The 23,393-nt window shown below is 38.2% G+C and overlaps 1 protein-coding gene across 14 annotated transcripts in view; it reads left to right on the top strand.

The window, feature by feature from the left end:
- The window catches only part of DDX59 (DEAD-box helicase 59), a 39,287-nt gene that overhangs the window by 6,109 nt on the left and 9,785 nt on the right, over positions 1-23,393 (top strand). For 6 of the 14 annotated variants that reach the window (XM_038412435.2, XM_043490879.1, XM_043490882.1 and 3 more), the window contains 8 exons: positions 5,827-6,668; positions 10,831-10,998; positions 14,542-14,631; positions 15,304-15,555; positions 16,223-16,375; positions 17,082-17,210; positions 18,780-18,987; positions 20,552-21,296. In XM_038412435.2, the coding sequence (XP_038268363.2) occupies positions 5,838-6,668; positions 10,831-10,998; positions 14,542-14,631; positions 15,304-15,555; positions 16,223-16,375; positions 17,082-17,210; positions 18,780-18,987; positions 20,552-20,790 (2,070 nt within the window). In that variant the 5' untranslated portion in view covers positions 5,827-5,837 and the 3' untranslated portion in view covers positions 20,791-21,296. Of the gene's footprint in view, positions 1-4,499; positions 4,599-5,114; positions 5,233-5,826; positions 6,669-10,830; positions 10,999-14,541; positions 14,632-15,303; positions 15,556-16,222; positions 16,376-17,081; positions 17,211-18,779; positions 19,130-20,551; positions 21,297-23,393 lie in introns of those variants that run through there. The other 8 variants (XM_038412433.2, XM_043490883.1, XM_038412426.2 and 5 more) reach the window with 7 other exon arrangements.

The raw sequence follows: 23,393 nt of genomic DNA, 5'->3' as shown, positions 1-23,393 counted from the left end.
TTTTCTGTCAGACAAGAAATGTTTATCTATCTGGTGGTTTAAATTGTGACAAGCTCTGTCCTTGCCTCCGTGGGTCCTGTGTTTTCTGGCAGATTTCGCTAGCCTCAGAGGCTTACTGTGACCCTCCATGTAACCCTTCTTTCTCTAGGGACAAGGGTCACAGTCTACTGAGCCATTTTCATCATAAGCCCGTGAGGGAGGCGAGGAGAAGTTATCCTTCCTTGCACAATCTCTGTTGTCTCAGTGATTAAACAGGGGGCAAAGGTGGGGGGGGAAGTTCAGGCCCACCCTTTTCTCCGGGCTCCAGCCCAGGGACCCTAATAGTATCAGCTATGGTAGCTGACCTTTTAGAAACATGACATGTACAATTCCCTGAGCTAATTCCCTGAGCTACTTCCCTCACAGCAGCCCTCACTTCCTCAAGCTCCACTTCACCCTTACCTCAGGGCCTGCTTCCTTGTGCCTGATATGGTGTACACTACTCAGCCTCTCCAACAGCACAACTTTTTTCCACAGCTCCTGACATGCACACTCACCTGAGTGACTGGGAGGCTTTTAACTAGTTTCAGCCAGCCCCTGATTGGCTTCAGGTGTCCCAATCAATGTTTAACCTTCTCCCTGCCTTCTGGAAAGTTCTTAATTGGCCCCAGGTGTCTTAATTGACCTGGAGCAGCTTCTGTTTCACTTAACCTGGTACCAGGGATTTGTTTAGCCTGGAGCTAATATATCTATCTCCCGCTACTTTTCTATAGCCATCTGGCATTGCCCCGTCACAAAATGTACATTAAGTATTGCATAGCTCACAAGGAGTTGCCACTCACCAGTCAGAATCAAATGCAAATGAAATATTATGGGAACTTCAAAGGAAGAAACCAAGAGGATGGGGGGGGGAGTGAGTGTGGGAGGAGGACGGAGTTCCCTATCTTGAGGTGCACATGAAGGTTTTCTCTGTTTGAGGGACAAAGAAGACAGTCTATCACACTTCAGTAAGAAAGAAAATGGACAGTGAGGTTGCTTCATGACAAAGCATTCTCAACCAGTCTTGATTGAAAATGCTGGATGGGTGAGAGAACTTTCAGTGAGATAAACTTCTTTAGAGAGGAGGTTAACCTGTTGGTTAAATTTGGTTTCTAGAAAGTGTATTATGATTTTGTTTTATATTTAACCATTTGTTTCTAATATTTTTATTCACTATCAGTTGAAGCTCTATTCTTTGATAAGAAACTTATCCTTGTTTTCACTATAAATATACCTAAGTGCTGTGGTGGCAAGCAAAGTGGTGGTCCTGAGCTGAATCTAACGAGCTGTTATATACGGTTCCTTTTGGAACAGCAGGTCTGGTATTTCTGTGAGTGTTCAGTGGATAAGGAACTGGATGCTACAGGGAATACCTGTAGGGCTCGGGTTGGTTTGAATTTATCACTAACCTGTACAGTGGGGAGTAGGGCCTAGAAAGTAGTGCTTGTGTTGTTAGAAGCTGGTGGCTTCATGGAGCTGATCCACAGCAGGCACAGACAAGACTGCTGCACGCAGGTTGTGGTGTGATGTCTCACAACCCTTGGTACCCCTCAGGAGGATCACAGAGATAAACTGAATATATAATCAGACTACTTTAAGCACCTTGCCAGAGATCAGTCTGGGTGGCACTCGATTTGCAAGGTGTCTGTGTTCCTTTTGGAATTTGCCTTCCTGATGATGATTATTTTCCGTAGACATTGTACTGGACAACTGTGTTAACCATGTGTTAAAGTTACACCTGGGTGATGTCTCATTTCCTGTTAAGTTTTTATTTTTTTAGTTATTAATATAATATTCACAAAGTTGTCTCAATTTAACCAACAGTATACCTGTGCTACTGTACAACAAAACTATTTTGTATCCCAGAAATATATTTTTACTTATGCAGCACTCAAAGTATACTAGGCGCTTTACAGATGCGTAAGAAACACAATTCTTTCTCCAGGAAACTTGCAATTTGAGCCCTGTGTCCTGCAAAGGGATCCATGTGAAGTCTAGTTGAAGTGACTGGGACTTAAGGGCAGTGAGGTGGTGGGTAACGACCTAGTCAGTCAGATGTATATGCAGGATTGGGGCTAAGCACAGCACAAATTGGAAGGCAAGAACTAGTGGGGTGGGGAAGGTCAGGGAAGGTAGGATGAGGTTAACCACAACTTACTGTATTATTTTGTTGGTCTTGTACATGAATCTCAACGAGTGTGGGATACTTTTTATTTAATTTTTTTTCCACACATTAAGAGCTAAAATTAGTAAATGATTTTGAAGGGTTATGTGGGCTATGTAGGAAGGCTGAAGGAGGCTGGAGAGAGGATATAAAGAGGAGATGGGAAGAAAATGAGGTAATAGAAGGTGGAAACATGAGATAGAGATTGAAGGGGAGAATATGAGTATGAAGGTGACATATGAGATGAAATGTGTGAGATTCATGGTGGGCACCTCGACCAATGTTCCCTCTAATTTTTTATATCCATATGTGGAATGAATTTTGTTATGTTCACCAATAAGGAGGTGAGGTGTCATGGGGATGGGGCTGAGAGATTCGTGGGGGGGCTCAGGGCTAGGGCAGAGGGTTGGGATGTGGGGAGAATGAGGGCTCTGGCTGGGGGGTGCAGGCTTTGGGTTGGGGCTGGGGATGAAGGGTTTGGGGTGCGGGTGGAGGCTCAGGGCTAGGGCAGAAAGTTATGGTGTGGGGGAGAGAGGGGTCTGGCTCGGGATGGGGCTGAGGATGAGCGGTTTGGGGTGCAGGAGGGGGCTCAGGGCTGGGGCAAGGGGTTGGGGTGCAGGGGGATGAGGGCTCTGGCTGGGGGTGGGGCTAGGGATGAGAAGGTTGGGTTGTAGGCTTCCCTGGGGCTGCGGTGGGGAGAGAGGACTCCCCCCAGCCCTCTCTCGCCGCAGCAGCGTGGTACTGGTGGAGAGTGCCTCTCCCTGCCATGGCAGCCCCGGGGCTGGGGCTGGGGGAGAGGCGCCTCTCCCTGCCTGCGTGGCCCTTGATAGCCTGCTGCATGGCCACACAGCTTAGAAGGAACTTAGACCTCGACATGTATGTGGTCAGGCTTTGGAAGGAATAAGTAAGAAGATGGCAGGATAGCTGAAACAAGAAGTGATACTACATTTAAGATGAAAAGTTCAACAGTGAAAGCAGGGTGAATAAAAATAAATGATTTTTAAAAATAAACAAAAAAAATCGGATTTTTTTTTGATAAAATGCTTTTTGAGGGGAAAAACATGTCTAAAGATAGTTTTAATTAAGATACATTATAGTTCAAAGATATCTCATCAAGGAATAGGGATTGTAAAGTCTAATTCTATAGTATGAGACAATATATTCATGTAATATTTAAGAAAGTTTTGTAAATGAGTTCCAGTAGTTCATGGATTAGGGACCCAATATTATGGAGTTCCAGGGGCTTCTGTATAGATTGTTTAGGTTAATTTTTCTGCCTACCCAATGGGACTCAGTGCTCAGTCTAGAAGATGCTTAATTTTACAGTTCTCAAACTGTGGATTTGTGTCTCCAGAGATAACATGCTTGTTAACAGCAAAATTGTGTTTAAATAAATAATATATAGAGGTGAGAAATAACAGACTTCAACCCTATTGTCCCTCTGCAAATTTGTGTACGCAGAGTCAATCTCTTACCTCTCTCTAAAAGTGCAAAGTTTCAAAAAGTTCAATGAATGGAAGGTTGTTGGGGGCGGAATAGATCTGGACAAGGAGAAGAAGTCTGGAGATAAATGTGAGAAGGGAGGGACAGGCAGTAGAAACAAAAGTGAAACTGAGCAGCATTTTGCAGAAGTCTTTAAGTCTTTCTGAGTGTAGCCTTCATTGATTTGAGATCTACCATACCATTCTCTCACTAGAAGGGAAAACCTATAATGGCAGCAGGCTGTAAAAGAGACCCAGCTTGGGAATAAGAACTATTCAAGAAATAAATGTTTGCTGATGATGATTTAAAGAAAATCACACCAGTGAACTGGTGGAAGTCACTTAAGCCCTTGTATTCAGAGACTGTTGAAGTGATAATCTCACTTTTAACAGCAGTAGCTTCTTTTGCTGGTGTAGAAAGAATATATTCTTCCTTTGGACTAATTCATTCCAAGTGGAGAAATAGTTTGGGACCTGAAAAAGCAGGAAAGCTCTTTTTTCTTTTCCAGATTATGAATAAACAGGAAAATGAAGGTGAAGGCGACTGAGTTAGCTGCAGAAACCAATATTTTAAGTTTCTCATGTTGACCTGGCTGATATAGTCGATTTAAATTTTTTTTAATAGTTCATTTAACTATTTTAGTTCAAAACAATTTTAACAAAAACAAACCTGATTTTCAAAAACGTGAATGTTTAACTAAATTCAAAAATTCATATGCTTGTTTTGTTTAAATATTATGTTGGCTTTTGAAAAAAAAACTCCAGAATACATAATGTTGTTGTTTTAGTTAAATAAAACAAATTAAATGTTTGGTGATGTTTTCCTCCTAATACAGCATGACAAGAAAATCCTTCAAATATTAATGATTGACCTGTTGAATTGGAGATAGTTCACCTCTCAGTGACTTCATAAATATCTGCTTCAATTACCTTTGGTAAATGAAATAACCAGACAATCATTCCTTTTCTGATAAAGCTGTAAAACTCATCTGAAAAGTTTAAAAAAATAATCATTTAAAAATATATAGTGTGTAGCTTCTAAAAATGAAACCTACATTTGTTTCTGAATTGTGAAGAATGTGTATTAAGGTTATAATAACCAACAGAAATGCACTTTTATGTAGAAATCCATGATTAAATCGAGTCTTTCTGACTAGTGATTTAAATCAAAGACACCCTGAGTGAAAGCCTAGATGATACCATGAGGCTGACGGGTATAAACCAGGGGTCAGCGACCTATGGCACAAGATGGCACGCGAGCCAATTTTGAATGGCACGCTGCTGTCTGCCTACCCCTGCAGACAGCAGCATGCCATTAAAAATCCTGCCCTGCCCGGCCTGCTCTTCTCCGCCCTCTGCTCACCGCTCTTTTCTTGCAGGGCAGGCAAGCTTCCCTCTTCCCCAAGCATGCTGGGTTCCTGCATGATTATTATTAATCATGTTTATTATAGTGGAGCCTAAGGACCAACCAAGAGTGGGGCCCCATTGTGCAATACAAAGTCTCCTCTCTGAAGAGCATACAATCTACATAGACAAGACTGACCCGAAATAGACAAAGGTGGGGAAGAGGTATAATAAACGGCGTGAACAATGTGAAAACATATATACACATACACACACACACACATCTTTTGCGTGGATTTACTTAGGATGGGATAAGCTAAATGGAAAGAAAAGGGAAGTGGAAGACAGGACAGGGCTCAAGAGTGTAAGAGGCCCAGGTGTTGAGTGAAACTGAGGTGAACAGAATAGGAAGGAAGGTGAGAGAGAGGGTTGGAGCAAACAGCCAATCAGCCCAGGGCAGAGAAAGTCCAGTCAAAACTGCAGAAAAATCACTGATTGTCTAAAAGTCCATGCTTTGGCTGCTACTTCTATTGGCTGGAATCTTGGGTTGGCTGCTCTCTGTACTTTTTCTCCAAGGCCACATGGTGGGGTAGGCACATGGGGGACCTAACACCCCTGGAGTTGGGGTCAGGGGTCTCCCCTCCACACTTCTGTGTGCTGGGGGAGGGGTGACTGGCTGGACCCTATTTTACCCCTTGCTGCAGTGCAATAGTCCCTGCTTTGGCTACCAGCTGGAGTCTCTGGCTGGCTCCTCTCTGCAGCTTTTCCCCAAGGCCACATTAAAATACCTTTTAATAATTGTAATTATTTTCTTCACAGAATATTGAAGCATGTTTGTTCCAAGGTCTCTTAAAGTCAAGAGGAATGCTGATGATAACCTAAGCTGTACAGCAAAAATAAAAAAGTTGTCTTCTGGAGAACCCTCATTAGTGGAGGACACAGGCTTCAGAGATGTTAAGCCAGCTATAAAAGACACTTCTGCTTCAGGCTGTAATTTATATAAAGCAGTACAAGAATGCACAGAGCGACACACTTTTCCAGATTCAGACTTCCCCTTTGCTGATGAATCTTTGGGAAGTGACAACCAAAATGTTGATGAAGACAGCTCCTCTGTAGACGAACCCATTAAATCTTTCAGCAAATCCCAGCGCTGGGCAGAACCTGGAGAACCTGTGTGTGTTGTTTGTGGTCGTTATGGTGAATATATTTGTGATAAAACAGATGAAGATGTTTGTAGTTTAGAATGCAAAGCCAAACATCTTTTACAAGTTAAAGAAAAGGAAGAAGGGTTAAACTCTGACAGTCTTGTGAAAGTAGAATCAAAACCAGAAACTCTTTTGCCTGTTATGCTTTATACCTATAAAGAACATTCCTTTATTTTAAGCCTGCAAGATGACCAGATCAAGAATCTTAAATTACAGTTAGGCATTGTTGTCCAGGGCGAAGGAGTTACAAGACCTATTATAGAGTTTGAACACTGTGGTTTCCCTGAAACTTTAAACTATAATTTGAAGAATTCAGGCTATGAAGTTCCAACCCCTGTCCAGATGCAGATGATTCCTGTTGGACTTTTGGGAAGGGATATCGTGGCCAGTGCAGACACAGGCTCAGGAAAAACTGCAGCCTTCCTGCTTCCAGTTATTATTAAAGCCTTAGAAGAGGTAATTAAAGTTTATGTATATATTCAGAAAGAGCTGAGAAGCTTAATGTAATTAAAAATGGCAGTGATTTGTATTGAAGCTCAGTAGTTTATTTTATTTTTTTTTAAAGAGCTTTTCCCCTTAATACTACGAATATTTTCTAGTTGGGTGGGCAGGAAATATAGTCTGTTAATTGACATTAGTGTACTTGCAGTTTCATTTTGTTCACAAAAAGTAACCTATTGAAAGGACATTTGGTGTTTTTTCTCCCAATAATTATGTAGTTTTCCCAGTAACTTAGGAGTTAGTTGCTAATGTCCCAGCATGCATCATTCTGTGACATCACAAATACTATGAGGGCTGTAAAGACATTCCTGGTATTCGTGTGATTTCACAGATGAATTCAGGCTGTGATGTCTTCAGCCAACCAGCAAATATCCAGAGGAATTCAGAGGGTAAAATAATTTTCAAAGGGTAGGTAAAGTTATTTCTGTGCTGATTGCTCCCCACAACCTCACAAAAGGGGCCCATCAGTACATATTTTAAAACTTAACTCCAATACCATTTGAAGTAAGGAAAAAGAGACTAACATGAATGCTTACATTTCATATTGCAAGTTTTCAAGCAATTGGTGATCTTGCATACTATCCTGTACTTCAGTTTCAGGATACAGTTTGGTGACTTTTCAGTCCAGATTCTCATTTGAACATTGAAATTTTTTTTGGTGGGTTTAAATCAAAGTGTCTCTAATTTAGGAGGGTCTCTTCTCCCCCCCCCCTTAAATACACTATGACTTATTTATATCCTGGTGACATCTGAAAAACTTTAGTTTGTCTCTATAACTTATTAATTTTTAGGATAATTATTGGCTATTATGGGTGGGAGGGAAATGGCTTTACTTTTCCAAGTAATTGGTGGCAGTTTAGGGTTGGATGATCCAAAATGCAGTAGAATCACTATAGTTCTTTGAGTAGTATCATTATCGGTGCTCCACTTGAGCGGTGCATGTGCCTCTCAATCAAAGATTTTCAGTTAGTAATGTGCTTTCATGTGCATCATGCCTCCTTATGTTGGACACTAAGTCCATATAGGTGAGTACGAACAAACTGCCCTTCAGTTCCTTCTCAACCGTCTCAGCCTGAGAGGGATCCTTAGTGTGTCTGTCTCAAGCATGCTTCGTCTTTTCTATTTTTCTATAGTTGATTGATTAATTAGTATAGTTATAGTTAGTTAGTTAAGAAGTAAGAGGATTGTTTTTCTCCTCTCCCTCCCCTGACAGTCACAGGGAAGATTCTTCTCATTATCAAGGGTGATGGAGTGGCATGTAGGGTTGATTCCAACTTCCATATGGGCTCCCGTAGTGGCCACACTGGGACCCCTGGGATGCTTATTGGCAGCAATTTGCCAGACCACCTATACTGTCTCATAGGGAGGCTAGAGTTGCACAGTTCTCCTCCCCAATGAACCCCCTCCGCACACACAAAGAGATGTTTGGAGACCAGGAAGCCAGGGCAGATAAAGAGGCCACTCTTCAAACACTTATTTCATCATCTTCTCTGGATGAGGTGGTTATACCTCCACCACCATCCATTGCCAGAGATTTTCAGCAATTTCAGAAGTCATAAAGTGGGTAGCAAATTTCTCTTGAAGTCAAGGATTCACAGCACAAAGTGTTGGATATCCTATCGTCCGCAACAACCTCCAGGGGGGCGTTACCCATTAACGAGATACTTCTACATCCATCTAAGACTGTATGGCAGATACCTTCCACTGTTCAGACCACATCTAAACAGGCAGATAACAAGTATCATGTTCTCCTTAAGGATTCTGACCTTTTGTGCTTCCCTGCTCCACCTAACTCCCTGGTGGTGATGTGGGGGGAGCAAATGAGCATGATAAACGGTACTTCTCAAAGTCTACCCTGTAAGACAAAGACACTGGATCTCTGGACAGAAGAGCAGTGGTGACTTACCCCCTGACAAGAAGCAATTATAGTTATTCCATATCTCGATGACTGATTACTCAAGGGCAGCTCCTATGAAGCAGTGCTGTCTTCCGCTCAGACAGCCCTTGTTCTGTCCCATGTTAACCCCTGCAGTTTAGCCTGAAACGGAGTATAAAAAAATCCACTTTAACTCCTGTACAGAAGATAAAGTTTATAGGGGTGTATTTGGACTTGTTGGCAGCCAGGGACTACCTTTCCTTAGACAGATTTGTAACTTCGGCAGTTCTGGTATGGGCAATTCAGTGTAGCCCTCAAACTACAATAAGGAACAGCTCCTGGGGCACATGGCAACTTGTACCTTTGACCAATCATGCAGGGCTACACCTCCATTGCTTCCGGGGTTAGCTCAGAATGATCCATTCTCCAGTCAGACACATTGGACAGACAGGAGAGGAACTCCCTACACTGGTGGAAGGATCAACTCCATGTCTTTTCAGGGATTCCTTTCTGTCGCTTAGCTCCATTAATGACTTTAATAACAGATTGATCGCTCTTGGGATATCAATATCCTCGCAACTCAGGGAAGATGAACAACTCAAGAAACCAGCCTCCACATTAATCTGTTGGTGCTTAGGGCTGTCAGGAACGCTTACCTTTATTTCCTGCCCCACATCGGGGTATATCAATGAGGGTCATGATGGACAATGTATCTTGCATGTTCTGTTTCAATGAGCAAGAAGGAACAGGATCCTCCTGGGTGCCAAGGCCATGAAACTATGGAACTGGTGGATAGATCTTCAGACCCAAATTTCAGCAGTCTGTTTCCCAGGTATTCAGAACAACACATCTGATGATGTTGGTACTGCTCTCAAGACTACGAATGGTAGCTAAATGCACAAGTTCTCCACAGCATATTCAAAAAATGGGGACTTCAGAGGATCTCTTTGCCACCTCCAAAAACAGGAAGGGTGCCCTCTTCTCTGCTCAAGAAGAGGTCTGGGCCATCAGTCCTTAGGGGACACCTCTTTTCTGTCTTGTAAGAAGGGTCTGTTCTATGCCTTTCCCACAACACTGCTGATGCTAAGGGTGATGAGCAAAATCAGACAGGAGAGGGCCAAAGTTATCCATATAGTGCTGACATGGCTGAGACAAGCTTGGTACCCTTATCTGCTTCATCTGTGTCCAAACGCAGCTCATCTCCTCTCATTGAGTGTGGGCCATGTGCTTCATCCTAACCTAGTATTCTTGCCTCAGGGTGTGGTTCCTCAATGGTTTACAGAGTTAGAATCCTCCTGCTCTATAGAAATACAACAGGTACAAGAGGTATAACAGATGTTACTGAATAGTAGAAAGAGGTCAACTTGTACTACTTGCCTGCAGAAATGGAAGAGTTTCTTCCATGGGTGGTGGTGTCACTCCTTTCTGCCAGAATCTCTGCCATCCTGCATTACCTGTTGGATCTGAAGAAATTGGGGTTATCAGTTAGTTTGATTTAAGGTCCAAATATCAGCCGTTCATCCTTCGTTAAAAGTATTTTCCATTTTTGCTCCCTTGATATTGACTAGGTTTATTAAGGGTTTGGGGAATCTCTACCCTCAGATTAGAGACCCCAACCCAACCTGGAACCTCAGTTTGGTACTCGGTTACCTTTATGAGACTTCTGTCTGAACCTATGGCAACCAACTCTCTGCTCCATTTATCTATGAAGACTGTCTTTTTTACTAGCCATCATGTCAGTTCATAGGGTTGCGGAGATTGGAGTCTTGACAGATTCTCACCCCCCTGAGCTCTGGAACCGCCACACTTTGCAGGGTCCTAGAGCCTGGGCTCCAGCCCAAACCAAGAAGTCTACACAGCAGTGAAACAACCCTGCAGCCCAAACCCCTCAAGCCTGACTTGGCTGACACAGTCCAGCCGCAGGTTATTCTTTGCTGTGAAGGCATACTCTAAAGGCTTTTTACACTGCTCTGGCGTGTAAAGGAGCTTTGAAGTTGGTATACATTACATTGCAGTCACTGCCAGAGCAGTGTAAAGAGACCTAAATGTCAATTAGAATCATTTATCTTTCAGTTGAATATTAGAGTTGGCTCCATGAATGGTTTTAGTAGGTTGTTTACTAGCTAATTAATCAAAATGACTGCATTACATAACTATGTCTCTATAGAAAGATTTATGTTAGGTTTTACCAAAGAATGAAAATTCGATGGTGAATAGAAGTATTTTTTTTTTCCTTTTTAGACTAAAACTCCGTCTGCACTTATTCTGACACCAACGAGAGAGTTAGCCATTCAGATAGAGAGACAAGCTAAAGAGTTGATGATTGGTCTGCCAAACATGAGAACAGTTCTTCTTGTAGGAGGTTTACCACTGCCACCCCAACTTCATCGTCTGAAACAAACTGTTAAGGTAAGAACTATTGTGTGAAAGAGTCCCTTGAAGAAGATTTTTTTTTTATGGCATGTGTAGGAAATAAAAACTGATGACTTAACCTTTGACTTGAATTTGCGTGTTTTACATCAGTGGTGCCCAACCTCATTACACGGGAGGGCCATATAAATCTAAGCCACAACCTTGTGTGGGTCAAACAGATTTTACATATTTTAATCAGCTTTATAGTCACCTGTACTGATATATATTTTAAGTTCAGCTTGTTTTATATGCATTTAGATGGGTTGTTTCTATGTATAGCATTGTCTATTTAAAAACAAAGAAATCAGTGCATAAAATGTATATCAGAATTACAGAAAATGGGGAAAAAAACAGTGAAGAACACAAAACTCTAATGAATCTGCTGTTAGTGTATTGTGTTGAAGCAGGCTGCGGGCCTTATGAAATTCTCTGGTGGGCTGTAGGTTGGGAACCCTTGCTCTACACAATGAGTCTAGACCCTTAGCAGTAAAGATTAGCTCCTGAATTTTTATAGTAACTAGACCTGTCAATTAATCACAGTTAACTCACGCAATGAACTCAAAAGAATTAACTGCAATTAAAAAAATTAATCACAATTAATTACAATGTTAAACAATAGAACACCAATTAAAATTTATTAAATATTTTTGTATGTTTTTCTACATTTTCAAATATATTGATTTCTTTTACAACACAGAATACAAAGTGTACAGTACTCATTTTATATTTTGATTACAAATATTTGTACTGTAAAAGTGATAAAATAGTATTTTTCAATTCACCTCATACAAATACTGTAGTCCATTTTTTATTGTGAAAGTGTAATTTACACATTTAGATTTTTTTTGTTACATAACTGCACTCAAAAACAAAACAATGTAAAATGTTAGCACCTATAAGTCCACTCAGTCCTACTTCTTGTTCAGCCAGTTGCTAAGGCAAACAGGTTTGTTTACATTTACAGGAGATACTGCTGACTTATTTACAATGTCACCTGAAAGTGAGAACAGGGCACTTTTGTAGCCGGCGTTCCAAGGCATTTACATGCCAGATGTGCTAAATATTCATATGTCACTTCATGCTTCCACCACCATTTCAGAGGACATGCGTCCATGCTGATGATGCTCATTTTAAAAAAAAAATGCATTAATCAAATTTGTGACTGAACTCCTTGGGGGAGAATTGTATGTCTCCTGTTCTGTTTTACCCACATTCTGCCATATATTTCATGTTATAGCAGTCTTGGATGATGACCCAGCGCATGTTCATTTTAAGAACGCACTCACGGCAGAGTTGACAAAATGCAAAGAAGGTATCAATGTGAGATTTCTAAGGATAGATACAGCACTCGACCCAAGGTTTAAGAATCTGAAGTGTCTTCCAAAATCTGAGAGGGATGAGGTGTGGAGAATGCTTTCAGATGTCTTAAAAGAGCAACACTCTGATGCAGAAACTACAGAACCCAAACTACCAAAAAAAGAAAATCAACCTTCTGCTGGTGGCATCTGACTCAGATGATGAAAATGAACATGCATCGGTCTGCTCTGCTTTGGATTGTTGAAGGGTTAAAATTCATTGCTGATGTAATAACCTGGTATATGGATTTGTGTACAAGTCCAAAGTTTGGTCAAGAGGTCAGAGGCCTAGCAAATAGTGATTAGCTAAGAGAAAGCAGAATAACCAAAGATAACCTTGCTTTTGCTAGATATGCCTGGTCAGCAAAATGCCAGATGTTGGGAGCAATAATTGTGTCTTATTTAAAGTTGCAAATAGAACAAAGAAGCCCTGTTTCTGTTGTGTTAGTTTCTTCTGTAGGGAGATGTTGCTCCCACATATCCAACCTTGAGTTTTATGAAAGGTTAAAGCATGTCAGTATAAGATATGGCCTCCTCCCTTTCCCAAGGATCAATGCCTCCCTTAAAACACAAATGAACAACTTGAAAGACAATCTTTATTGCCATATACTTTCACTGTTTCTTTGCTTTTACCCCTAGATATGTATCTGTTTGACAATCAAAGGAGCTACTTCATTCCTATGGACCCCAAAGCAGAATTCAACATATATATTTTATACTAATATATTTATTAAAGTACTAATTACATGTTAATTTGTTAACTTGAGACCATGGGCGGAGACATTATGTAGCCTTTAACATTGGCTACTGTGCTATCATGTCTTGCAGCTAAACCTATCCGGGGATGTGGGATCGCCTACACCGTCACTTTCCCTTGCCCATGAAAATCCATGTATTCCATTGTAATCGATTGACAGTGTCTCTGAGCCTAATAAGTGAGGTGACACTCCGTCAGCGCTATATGTAATAAACCCCTGTGCTTGATCTCTATATGATGTGCATTTATGTCCTTCAATCGTTATCAAGCAGAACCCATCATCAGCATGAATGCATGTCTTCTGGAATGGTGGTTGAAGCATGAAGGGACATATGAATCTTTAGTATATCTGGCACGTAAATATCTTGTGATTCCAGCTACAACAGTGCTATGCGAACACCTGTTCTGACTTTCACGTGACATTGTAAACAAGATGTGGGCAGCATTATCTCCTGCAAATAGTAACCAAAATTGTTTGCCTGAATGATTGGCAGAAGTAGGACTGAGTGGACTTGTAGGTTCTATAGTTTTACATTGTTTTATTTTTAATGCAGTTTTTTTTGTACATAATTCTACATTTGTAAGTTCAACTTTCATTATAAAGAGATTGTACTACAGTACTTGTATTAAGTGAATTGAAATATACTATTTCTTTTGTTTTTTACAGTGCAAATATTTGTAATCAAAAATAAATATAAAGTGAGCACTGTACGCTTTGTATTCTGTGTTGTAATTGAAATGAATATATTTGAAAAAGTAGAAAACATTCAAATATATTTAAATAAAAGGTATTTTATTATTGTTTAACAGTGTGAGTAATTACAATTAATTTTTTAATTGCTTGATAGCCCTAATAGTAATATAAATTTCTTGACAGATATGAAACGTTTATATGTATCCTTCTGAATTTTACATATAAAGAATAAGATTTCGAAATGATTTCTCATCTTTATATGTTTGCTGCTTTCAAAGGGTATAATTTGCCACTTACTTAGGTGAGGAATTATAATTTACTACAGGAAACACTTTAGTTCCTTGATTTTAGGATTTAGATTTTTGTGGCACGGAACATACTGCAGGCATTCATAAATTCCAGGTATCATCTTCAGAGGGCTAATTGTTCCATTTGTTTTCAGTTACACACAGCTTCAGAGAATCATGTACAGGAATTTCGAGTCTCTTTGCATTTGAGCGTGAATAATTACATAAATACAGATAATTAGTACAAATGTGCTGTAACTGTAACGTACCCTTGACAGTCACCCACCTTTTTCTGTCCCTACTAAAAACAGAAAGCTTGCATTTTTGTCCTCCAATGCTTGCAAGTGCTAATGTCAAACATACTATTTTTCAAGGACTGCATACAATTTTCATATAGCTTTAACTCATATTAGCTTGTTTTTCTAATGTTTTGCTTTCTTCCTATAGGTTATAATAGCAACACCCGGAAGACTATTAGATATTTTAAAACAAAGCTCTGTTCAGCTCCATGGTATTAAAATCGTAGTTGTGGATGAAGTAAGTTCATATAAAGTTAAATACCGCAATTAGAAACAAGTGCTGTCAAAATACAGTGATAATGTCCACTGTTAAGAGCTCTCATATTCTGACTGTTAAATAAAAAGTGGCTGCCTAATATAGGTCCTGATCTAGCAAAGCACTTACGCAAGTCTTTAACTTTAAGTTTGTGTGTAGTCCCACTGACTTGCTTGGAATTTAGCATATGCTTTAAAGTTAAGCACGTGGTTGAATGCTTTGCTGGATTAGGGTCATAGTCTCTAATGGTTTAACAGGAGTCCCAGGCGAGGTGGTTGATTGTCAACTAAACACAATGTTTATTAAAATATAGTTTATACTTCTCAGGGTTAAAAAGTGAATTTAGTGTAATGTAAAAGATGCTTGAGTGGCTGTAGTCATGTCAGTTTACATAACTGATAGGAGCGCAAGCTCCACCACAGCGCCCCACGAGTGTCAACAGAATAAGTGTGCCTATTCCTCTTCGTAGCTTTTCTTCTGACTACTCAAATCAGAACTGATTTTAATCTCGTGACAGTGTCGCTACGCTAGCGTTCATTATGTCAGTTAAAGAATAGTGCATGATCGTCAGAGCTTCCCTGTGTCTTTTTGTATACTATACTTAAAATTATTAGGAAAAACATCATACTGTCTTAAATTAATATTTTCATTTAGGCTGATACCATGTTAAAGATGGGCTTCCAGCAACAAGTGCTGGATATTTTGGAAAACATCTCCAGTGATCGTCAGACCATATTGGTTTCAGCCACAATACCAGTTGGCATTGAGCAGCTGGCAAATCAACTTCTGCAGAATCCTGTGAGAATAACCATTGGAGAAAAGAATCTCCCATGTTCCAATGTTCGCCAGATTATCTTGTGGGTAGAAGAACCATCTAAAAAGAAAAAACTATTTGAAATATTAAATGTTAGTATAGTGTTTTGTTTAGCAAATTATGTCTATACTTGTAGTGAATAAAATTTAATTTAATTTTAGTTTAATTTAGCTCTTGCCTATCTAGTGCAAATATGTGTGAGGCAAACAAGAGCAGTAATGGACAGTACATTATCTATCCCACCACGTTCAAGAATGTCTCCTTGGGGGTTCCCTGATAAAACAAAAAGACATGAGGGCCTTAATCCTCTCAATAATTCTAAGGTTTATTTTATGAGCATTCTGAAGTAATTTTAGCTGCAGTTATATAAGAGATTAATATGTGCATTTAAGTGAAACTCAGATCTATTTCACATTTTAAAAAGTCACCATTTTTGTATTTAAAACACATCTTCAAAAAGATTATTTTTGAAGTTGTTTCAAGGCAAACTAGGGACCTGATTTTACAAACCCTTATGCATGTGTTTAATTTGACTCATGAGTAACATTACACATGTGTGCAAGTATTTGCAGGATTAGGGCTTAAATCTTGTCCTTTTTTATTAGGAGTTTGGGAGGATTTAAAAAAAAATGCTTGTTTCAATCTAATGTATAAAATCTACTGAAGAGAAAATGAGCAATTGTAAATAAATAGCTGTGGTTGACCAGAAATAAACTATGCTGATACAGTAGGTTTTACACAACTATTTTAATTTTACAGGATAAGAAACTCTTCAAACCTCCAGTATTGGTATTTGTGGATTGCAAGCTAGGAGCAGATCTTTTGAGTGATGCTGTTCATAAAATCACAGGATTACAATGCATATCGATGCATTCTGATAAATCACAAATTGAAAGAACAAATATATTGCAGGTTTGTACTTCCTAAAATAGAGATCTCTACGTCACTATGAAACATTCCATCTTATTTTTAAAAAGATAATTTAGTTTTAATGAATTAGTAAAGTAGGCATTTTTTCGTGGTCTGTCACTTATGTAAAAGCTGACTAATGCAATTCCAGAGACCAGTGGATTTAATGTTTGTTTTTAAACTCCAGGCATAATTTTTATTCTTCAGAATATTGTTCTTTGGGGTGAAGGAAATACATAGTGAAAGTACTTAAATCTGTCTTGTATTATTGAGTTTTCACAATGAATGCTAGAGTTTATGGAAAACTGAAATGAGAGCACAGATAGCCACTTTCTTGAAGTATTAGTAGAAATACAATTTTAAATACTCTAGATTACTCTATTTATTTTAAATGGGAATTGACTTGAACATTAGTTAATTTGTGACTGGTTTTGTGACTTGCTGAATTGGTGTTTTGTATCATTTTAAGCAGGACTCATTGAATCACAAAATTTTATTTGTGTGTGCTACGTAAATCAGGAGTACAGTAGGGCACTGTTTTTCTTCTTTTTTCAGCAGCAGAATAGTCTGTTGTGCAAATTATGACACTGCCCTTTATTTGAACCAACAGTATCTTGTCCTTTTACAACAGGTCTCAAAAGGGGAATTGCAAGGGAAAAAAAACATACATAGAAAGTAATTATAATTTATTTTGTTTCCCACCCTTCAGGGATTATTTCAGGAAAAATATGAAGTCGTAGTAAGCACTGGAGTCCTTGGGCGAGGGCTTGACCTTGTCAATGTCAAACTGGTAGTAAATTTTGATATGCCCTCAAGCATGGACGAATACGTACATCAGGTAAAGAGATGTGTGTATCTTAAACATAAATGAGATATTTGCTAAAGCATTGGAAAAAATAAAACAAGACCATGCATGATCTGAATTGAAAGATGCATGCATAGGGATGGACGTACCTCCAGAAAAGTTCCCTTTAGGAGGGCAGGAAGAAGGGAATCCTGAAGAATCTCTCCTCCATCCTATGCAAGGAACACCAAACCTTCAGTCTGAATTAATGAAGGAACACTAAAAAAACAATGCCTCTATTTGCCAATGGTGTTTATATAACTCTCCCTCTCCACCGTCTCAATGTGAAGGAGTATCTCAGTTCCTATACCTTTATAACGCATATGTGTATACTAAACATTATTACTTCTCCTTTCATTTTTTGTTGGAAAAAACTGAAATGTCAATGAAATAATGAATGGGAACTCTGCTTACCCATATAGCAATATTTAATGTTTTGCTTAGTTCCAACCTATTAGACCCTACTACTTTTGTGAAACAACTAAGAGCTAGTAGAGCATTCAGAGTACTGACTTGCCCATGACAATACTATATATTAGGGCTGTCGATTAATTGCAATTAATTCGTGATTAACTCAAAAAAATTAATCGCGATTAAAAAATTAATTGTGATTAATCACACTGTTAAACAATAGAATACCAACTTATTCAATATTTTTGATTTTTCTACATTTTCAAATATATCTTTCAATTACAACACAGAATACAAAGTGTACAGTGCTCAATTTATATTATTTTTATTACAAATATTCGCACTGCAAAAATGATAAAGAAAATAAATAGTATTTTTCAATTCATCTCATACAAGGACTGTAGTGCAATCTCTGTCATGAAAGTGCAATTTACAAATGTAGATTTTTTTTGTTACATAACTGCACTCAAAAACAAAACAATGTAAAACTTTGCTACATTGCCCTGCTACAGTGCCATGCAAATGCCCGTCTCACTTTCAGGTGACATTGTAAACAAGAAGCAGGCAGCATTATCTTCTGCAAATGTAAACAAACTTGTTTGAGCAATTGTCTGAACAAGAAGCAGGACTGATTGGACTTGTGGGCTCTAAGTTTTACATAGTTTTATTTTTGAATGCAGGTTTTTTGTACATAATTCTACATTTGTAAGTTCAACTTTCATGGCAGAGATTGGACTACAGTACTTAGGTGAATTGAAAAATACTATTTGTTTTGTTTTTTACAGTGCAAATATTTATAATCAAAAATAGTGAGCACTCTAAACTTTGTATTCTGTTATTGAAATCAACATATTTGAAAACATAGAAAATGTCCAAAAATAGTTAAATAAATGTTGTTTAACAGAGCAATTAATGATGCAATTAATCATGATTGATTTTTTTAATCACTCATTCATCACGATTATTTTTTTAATCGCTTGACAGGCCTACTATATATCCAATTTCATGTAAGAACACCCAATATACAGTATTGCTGCAACAAAAATAGATTTTTAAACTATCACACAATGGAGTTTAAGCAGTCTTCTTTTATTTGGAAGGGAGATAGATTACTAATGCTAATTTTAAAATAAACTTTGTTTTCATTTGCAGGTTGGAAGAGCAGGAAGGCTGGGTCACAGTGGAACTGCAATTACTTTTATCAATAACAACAGCAAGAAGCTTTTTTGGGATGTTGTAAAGAGAGTAAAACCAACAGGCATGATTCTTCCTCCACAGTTGCTAAACTCCCCTTATCTTCATGACCAAAAGAGAAAAGAACAACAGAAAGTTAAACAATCACAGAATAGTCTTGTAACAGGTGATAATCTCATGGACATTATTAGAAAACATGACAAAAGTAATTCTCAGAAGTGATTAATGGTGGTATATTTATAAATGTGTAAATATAATGAAAGCACTGTATTTCAGTAATAATTAAACATGAATTTATATCATTGGTATAAGATCGTTCAAAGTTATTTTTTAAAATGTGTAACCTTTTTTCTGGAGAAATCCTGAGTCTGATTTTCATCTCCATCCCCAAATAGTGTCTGATCTAAAAGGACATTCCAAATTTAAAAATTGCACTTCGGTCTAAAAGTACAGTAACATCTAAAGGCATTTTTTCAGTTTGTTTACTTTGTGTAGGTGACAACATCTTCTTATATAGTTATTTTCACTGTTCTTTCCTTGTTGTTTCTGTGGGGTTTTTGCACTGAAGTGGAGGGGAGAGGAATATTTTTAAAACAGAAAAATTTGATTGTAAAACTAATTGGCATGGACATGTTTACTATCTGCAAATATTTTTAACTCTTGTTAAATTAACAATGTTTTAAGAATGTCCCTTTAACCCTCAAATCAATATCTAATTATCCTCAATACTGAGCACCCCCACAGTTTTCATTTATGGGTCACAATGAATTATTAAAAATGATTGGTTTCTTCTTGCCATCCCATGTCTGAAACCAGTAATAAAAAAAAAAAAAATCCTGCTCCAGTACTATACAACATAAAGAAGATTTTTTTTCCCCTCTGTCATTTGGGCTAGCAAGGACTGTGGTTTCTTCAACTTCATATTAGAGAAATGAGAAAAATTAGATCTAGTAATTAAAACATGAAATAGCAATCTGATTCTGTTAATGGGGACATGATTGGGCTGCTAAGGTGGAATGTTATACTATTAAAAAAAATAGGGTTGTCAATTTACTGACGTGATTAATTCAAAAAAATTAAGCGCAGTTTTAATTGCACTGTTAAACAATAGAATACCAATTGATATTTATTTAATATTTTGGATGTTTTTCTACATTTTCACATATATTGTATTCTGTGTTGTAATTGAAATCAAAGTGTATATTTTTTATTACAAATATTTGCACTGTAAAAATGATAAACAAGAAATAATAGTTTTCAGTTCACATCATACAAGTACTATAGTGCACTCTTTGTTAAAGTGCAATTTAAACAAATGTAGATTTTTTTTGTTACATATCTGTACTCAAAAACAAAACAATGTAAAACTTCAGAGCCTACAAGTCCACTCAGTCCTACTTGTTCAGCCAATTGCTAAGACAAACAAGTTTGTTTCTATTTACAGGAGATAATGCTGCCCTCTTCTTATTAACAATGTCACCAGAAAATGAGAAAAGGCATTTGTATGGCACTTTTGTAGCAAGCATTGCAGTGTATTTAAGTGCCAGATATGGTAAACATTCATATGCCTCTTCATGCTTCGAGCATTCCAGAGGACATGCTTCCATGTTGATGATGCTAGTTAAAAAAATATATGTTAATTAAGTTTGTGACTGAACTCCTTGGGGGAGAATTGTATGTCCCCTGCTCTGTTTTACCCACATTCTGCCATATGTTTCATGTTATAGCAGTCTTGGATGAAGACCCAGCACATGTTGTTCATTTTAAGAACACTTCCACTGCAGATCTGACAAAACGCAAAGAAGGTACCAATGTGAGATTTCTAAAGATAGCTACAGCACTCGACCCAAGGTTTAAGAATCTGAAGTGCCTTCCAAAATCTGAGAGGGACGGGGTGTGGAGCATGCTTTCAGAAGTCTTAAAAGAGCAACGCTCAGATGCAGAAACTACCGAACCTCAGCCACCATAAAAGAAAATCAACCTTCTGCTGGCGGCATCTAACTCAGAGGATGAAAATGAACACGCGTTGGCCCGCGCTGCTTTGGATTGTTATCGAGCAGAACCAATCATCAGCATGGGCATATGTCCCCTGGAATGGTGGTTGAAGCATGAAGGGGCATATGAATCTTTAGCACATCTGGCATGTAAATATCTTGTGACGCCAGCTACAATAGTGCCCGGAGAATTCCTGTTCTCACTTTCAGGTGACATTGTAAACAAGAAGCGGGAAGTATTTTCTTCTGCAAATATAAACCAACTTGTTTGTCTGAGCGATTAGCTGAACAAAAGGTAGGACTGAGTGGACTTGTAGGCTCTAAAGTTGTACGTTGTTTTATTTTTGAATGCAGTTTTTTGTACATAATTCTACATTTGTAAGTTCATTACAGTACTTGTATTAGTTTAATTGAAAAATACTGTTTTGTTTTTTTACAGTGCAAATACTTGTAATCAAAAATAAATACAAAGTGTACACTGCTCACTTTATATTCTGTTTTGTAATTGAAATCAATATATTTGGAAATATAGAAGACATCCAAAAATATTTAAATAAATGGTATTCTATTACTATTTAACAGTGTGATTAATCCCAATCAGTTTTTTTTAAATGCTTGACAGCCCTAAAAAAACCCCAACAGAATCAGATAGATCATGAAGGGAAGCAGTTTTCAATTGCTCTTGACCTCAACAGGACTTAATCTGGTTCTCTAGGCTCTGATCCGGCAAACTCTTAAAGAAATGCTTACATTTAAGCACAGTAGTCTCATTGGGCCTGATCCTTAATTTGTGTAAATTTTTGTAGATGCATTAAAGCAATGGAGTTGGACAGTTTACATCAGCTGGGGATGTGGCCCATTGACTTCAAGAGCACTACATATGTACTTAAAATTTAGCATGTGCATAACTGTTTGCCGGCTTGTGATCCTATATGCTAAAACTATTGCAAGACATTCTGTCAACAAAGCCGTTTAATTCCCTTCAGTAAAAACCCATCAATTAATATTTTAAATTTATTTTGTATATATTGCCCAAACCCTGCAGTATCTTTTAAAAACCGAGTTCATTACAGAATAAAGTACCATCTTCCCATCATTAATGAAACTTCAGGAGAGGACAGTCCATTTTTATCCATCCCATTTAAAAAAAAAAAACAAAACTCTTATCCTACTCAGGCATTTTTTCTGAGTGAGACAGACTACAGAATGAATGTTGAATAAGTACAGGAAAATTGAAGTCTTATGTAAACTTGTATAGGCATGTGGATGAGTGTGGAATTATACAGTACATGAAAACAGAGGTTTATGGAAACGTGCCTTTTTCCTCTGGAAAGACAACATATATTTGCTATGTAGGCAGATATTTATTTAGATCTGCATTCGTACTAAAGTAACCCGCTGGTTCAAGATAGCTCAAAAGTAAGTTGTTTTGTGTTAGATATATATATAATATATATATCTTGATTTATAAAAATGCATCCTTTGCAAGCATCTGGACACATGTAAAAACACAATTAAAACTAATGTTGATAAAAGCAAAAAAAAACAAACATAAAACCTATTCCACACGGACCACAGCTCACTCCATGTCATCCCAGCAGCCCAAGAGTGGAATAAATAGAGCTTTGTACTATACCCTGAATCTCAAAAGATTGGCTTTTTCAGACCTATCCTGGAAACAAATTTAGGTACAGCCTTCCCTCCAGGCCACTGCAATTCAAATCTAAGATCTGTTAGCAGAAAGTGCTCCCACTTATCTCAATTGAGATGATAAAGAGGGAGAGAGTGATCTCAGAAATTATCAGCAGGTACATTATATAGTGCTTTATTGAGAACACAGCACCTTAAATTGCAGCTGGAGACTAATTGGAAACTATTGCAATCTCTGGTGATAAGGTGACACATGTTCCATGTCCATCCTAATGCACTATCTAAAACTTCTGGATGGTCTTCAAGGAAATCCCAGACAATAATCCAATATGGAATTCACAAAGGCATGGGTTCCTTTTTATGTGATATGCAAAAAACCAGAGGAACATGTCTTCCCCAATCCTGTATCCCCTGAAATACTGTAAAGAACCTTTTCTTAGTGGACCTCTAAAACTGGAGTTATGGAGAGGCATAATGGAGGTAAGGGGTTATTGTCCACATGTTTCACCAGCTGGCCACCTTGACCTGCTATAGATGTTGCTCCTAGGCACTGCTACTGTGTTATTTATTCCTACTCGTATATTAGTAGTTCTCTAATTTATAGTATGAACCGCTTCATAGCGGTTTTCTTGCAGACACCTACCCTCCCATTCATAACATTCCTATGGCAACAAGAGCATCAGGAAATAATGTATGTGGTTTTAGCTGTCTTTAGTGCAATAAATAGTTTGTCCTTTTTGAAGAAAGTTGTCATTCTCTGTTTCTGCTCTATTTCATCTCCCCCCACTAATCTGTTCCATTTGTCTCATTTCAAAACAAAAACAGCTGTTATATGATCACCAGTGGGCCACAGTTTAGGAACTTCAGAAGGGGTGCCCACTTCAGGTTAACAGCCAGAATACCAACACATTATCAATACTGCTTTTGT

Source organism: Dermochelys coriacea, chromosome 8 (genome assembly GCF_009764565.3).
Source record: "Dermochelys coriacea isolate rDerCor1 chromosome 8, rDerCor1.pri.v4, whole genome shotgun sequence".
Lineage (NCBI taxonomy): Eukaryota > Metazoa > Chordata > Testudines > Dermochelyidae > Dermochelys > Dermochelys coriacea.
Note: the sequence above shows the minus strand (reverse complement) of the source record. Positions and strands in the feature narration are given on the sequence as shown.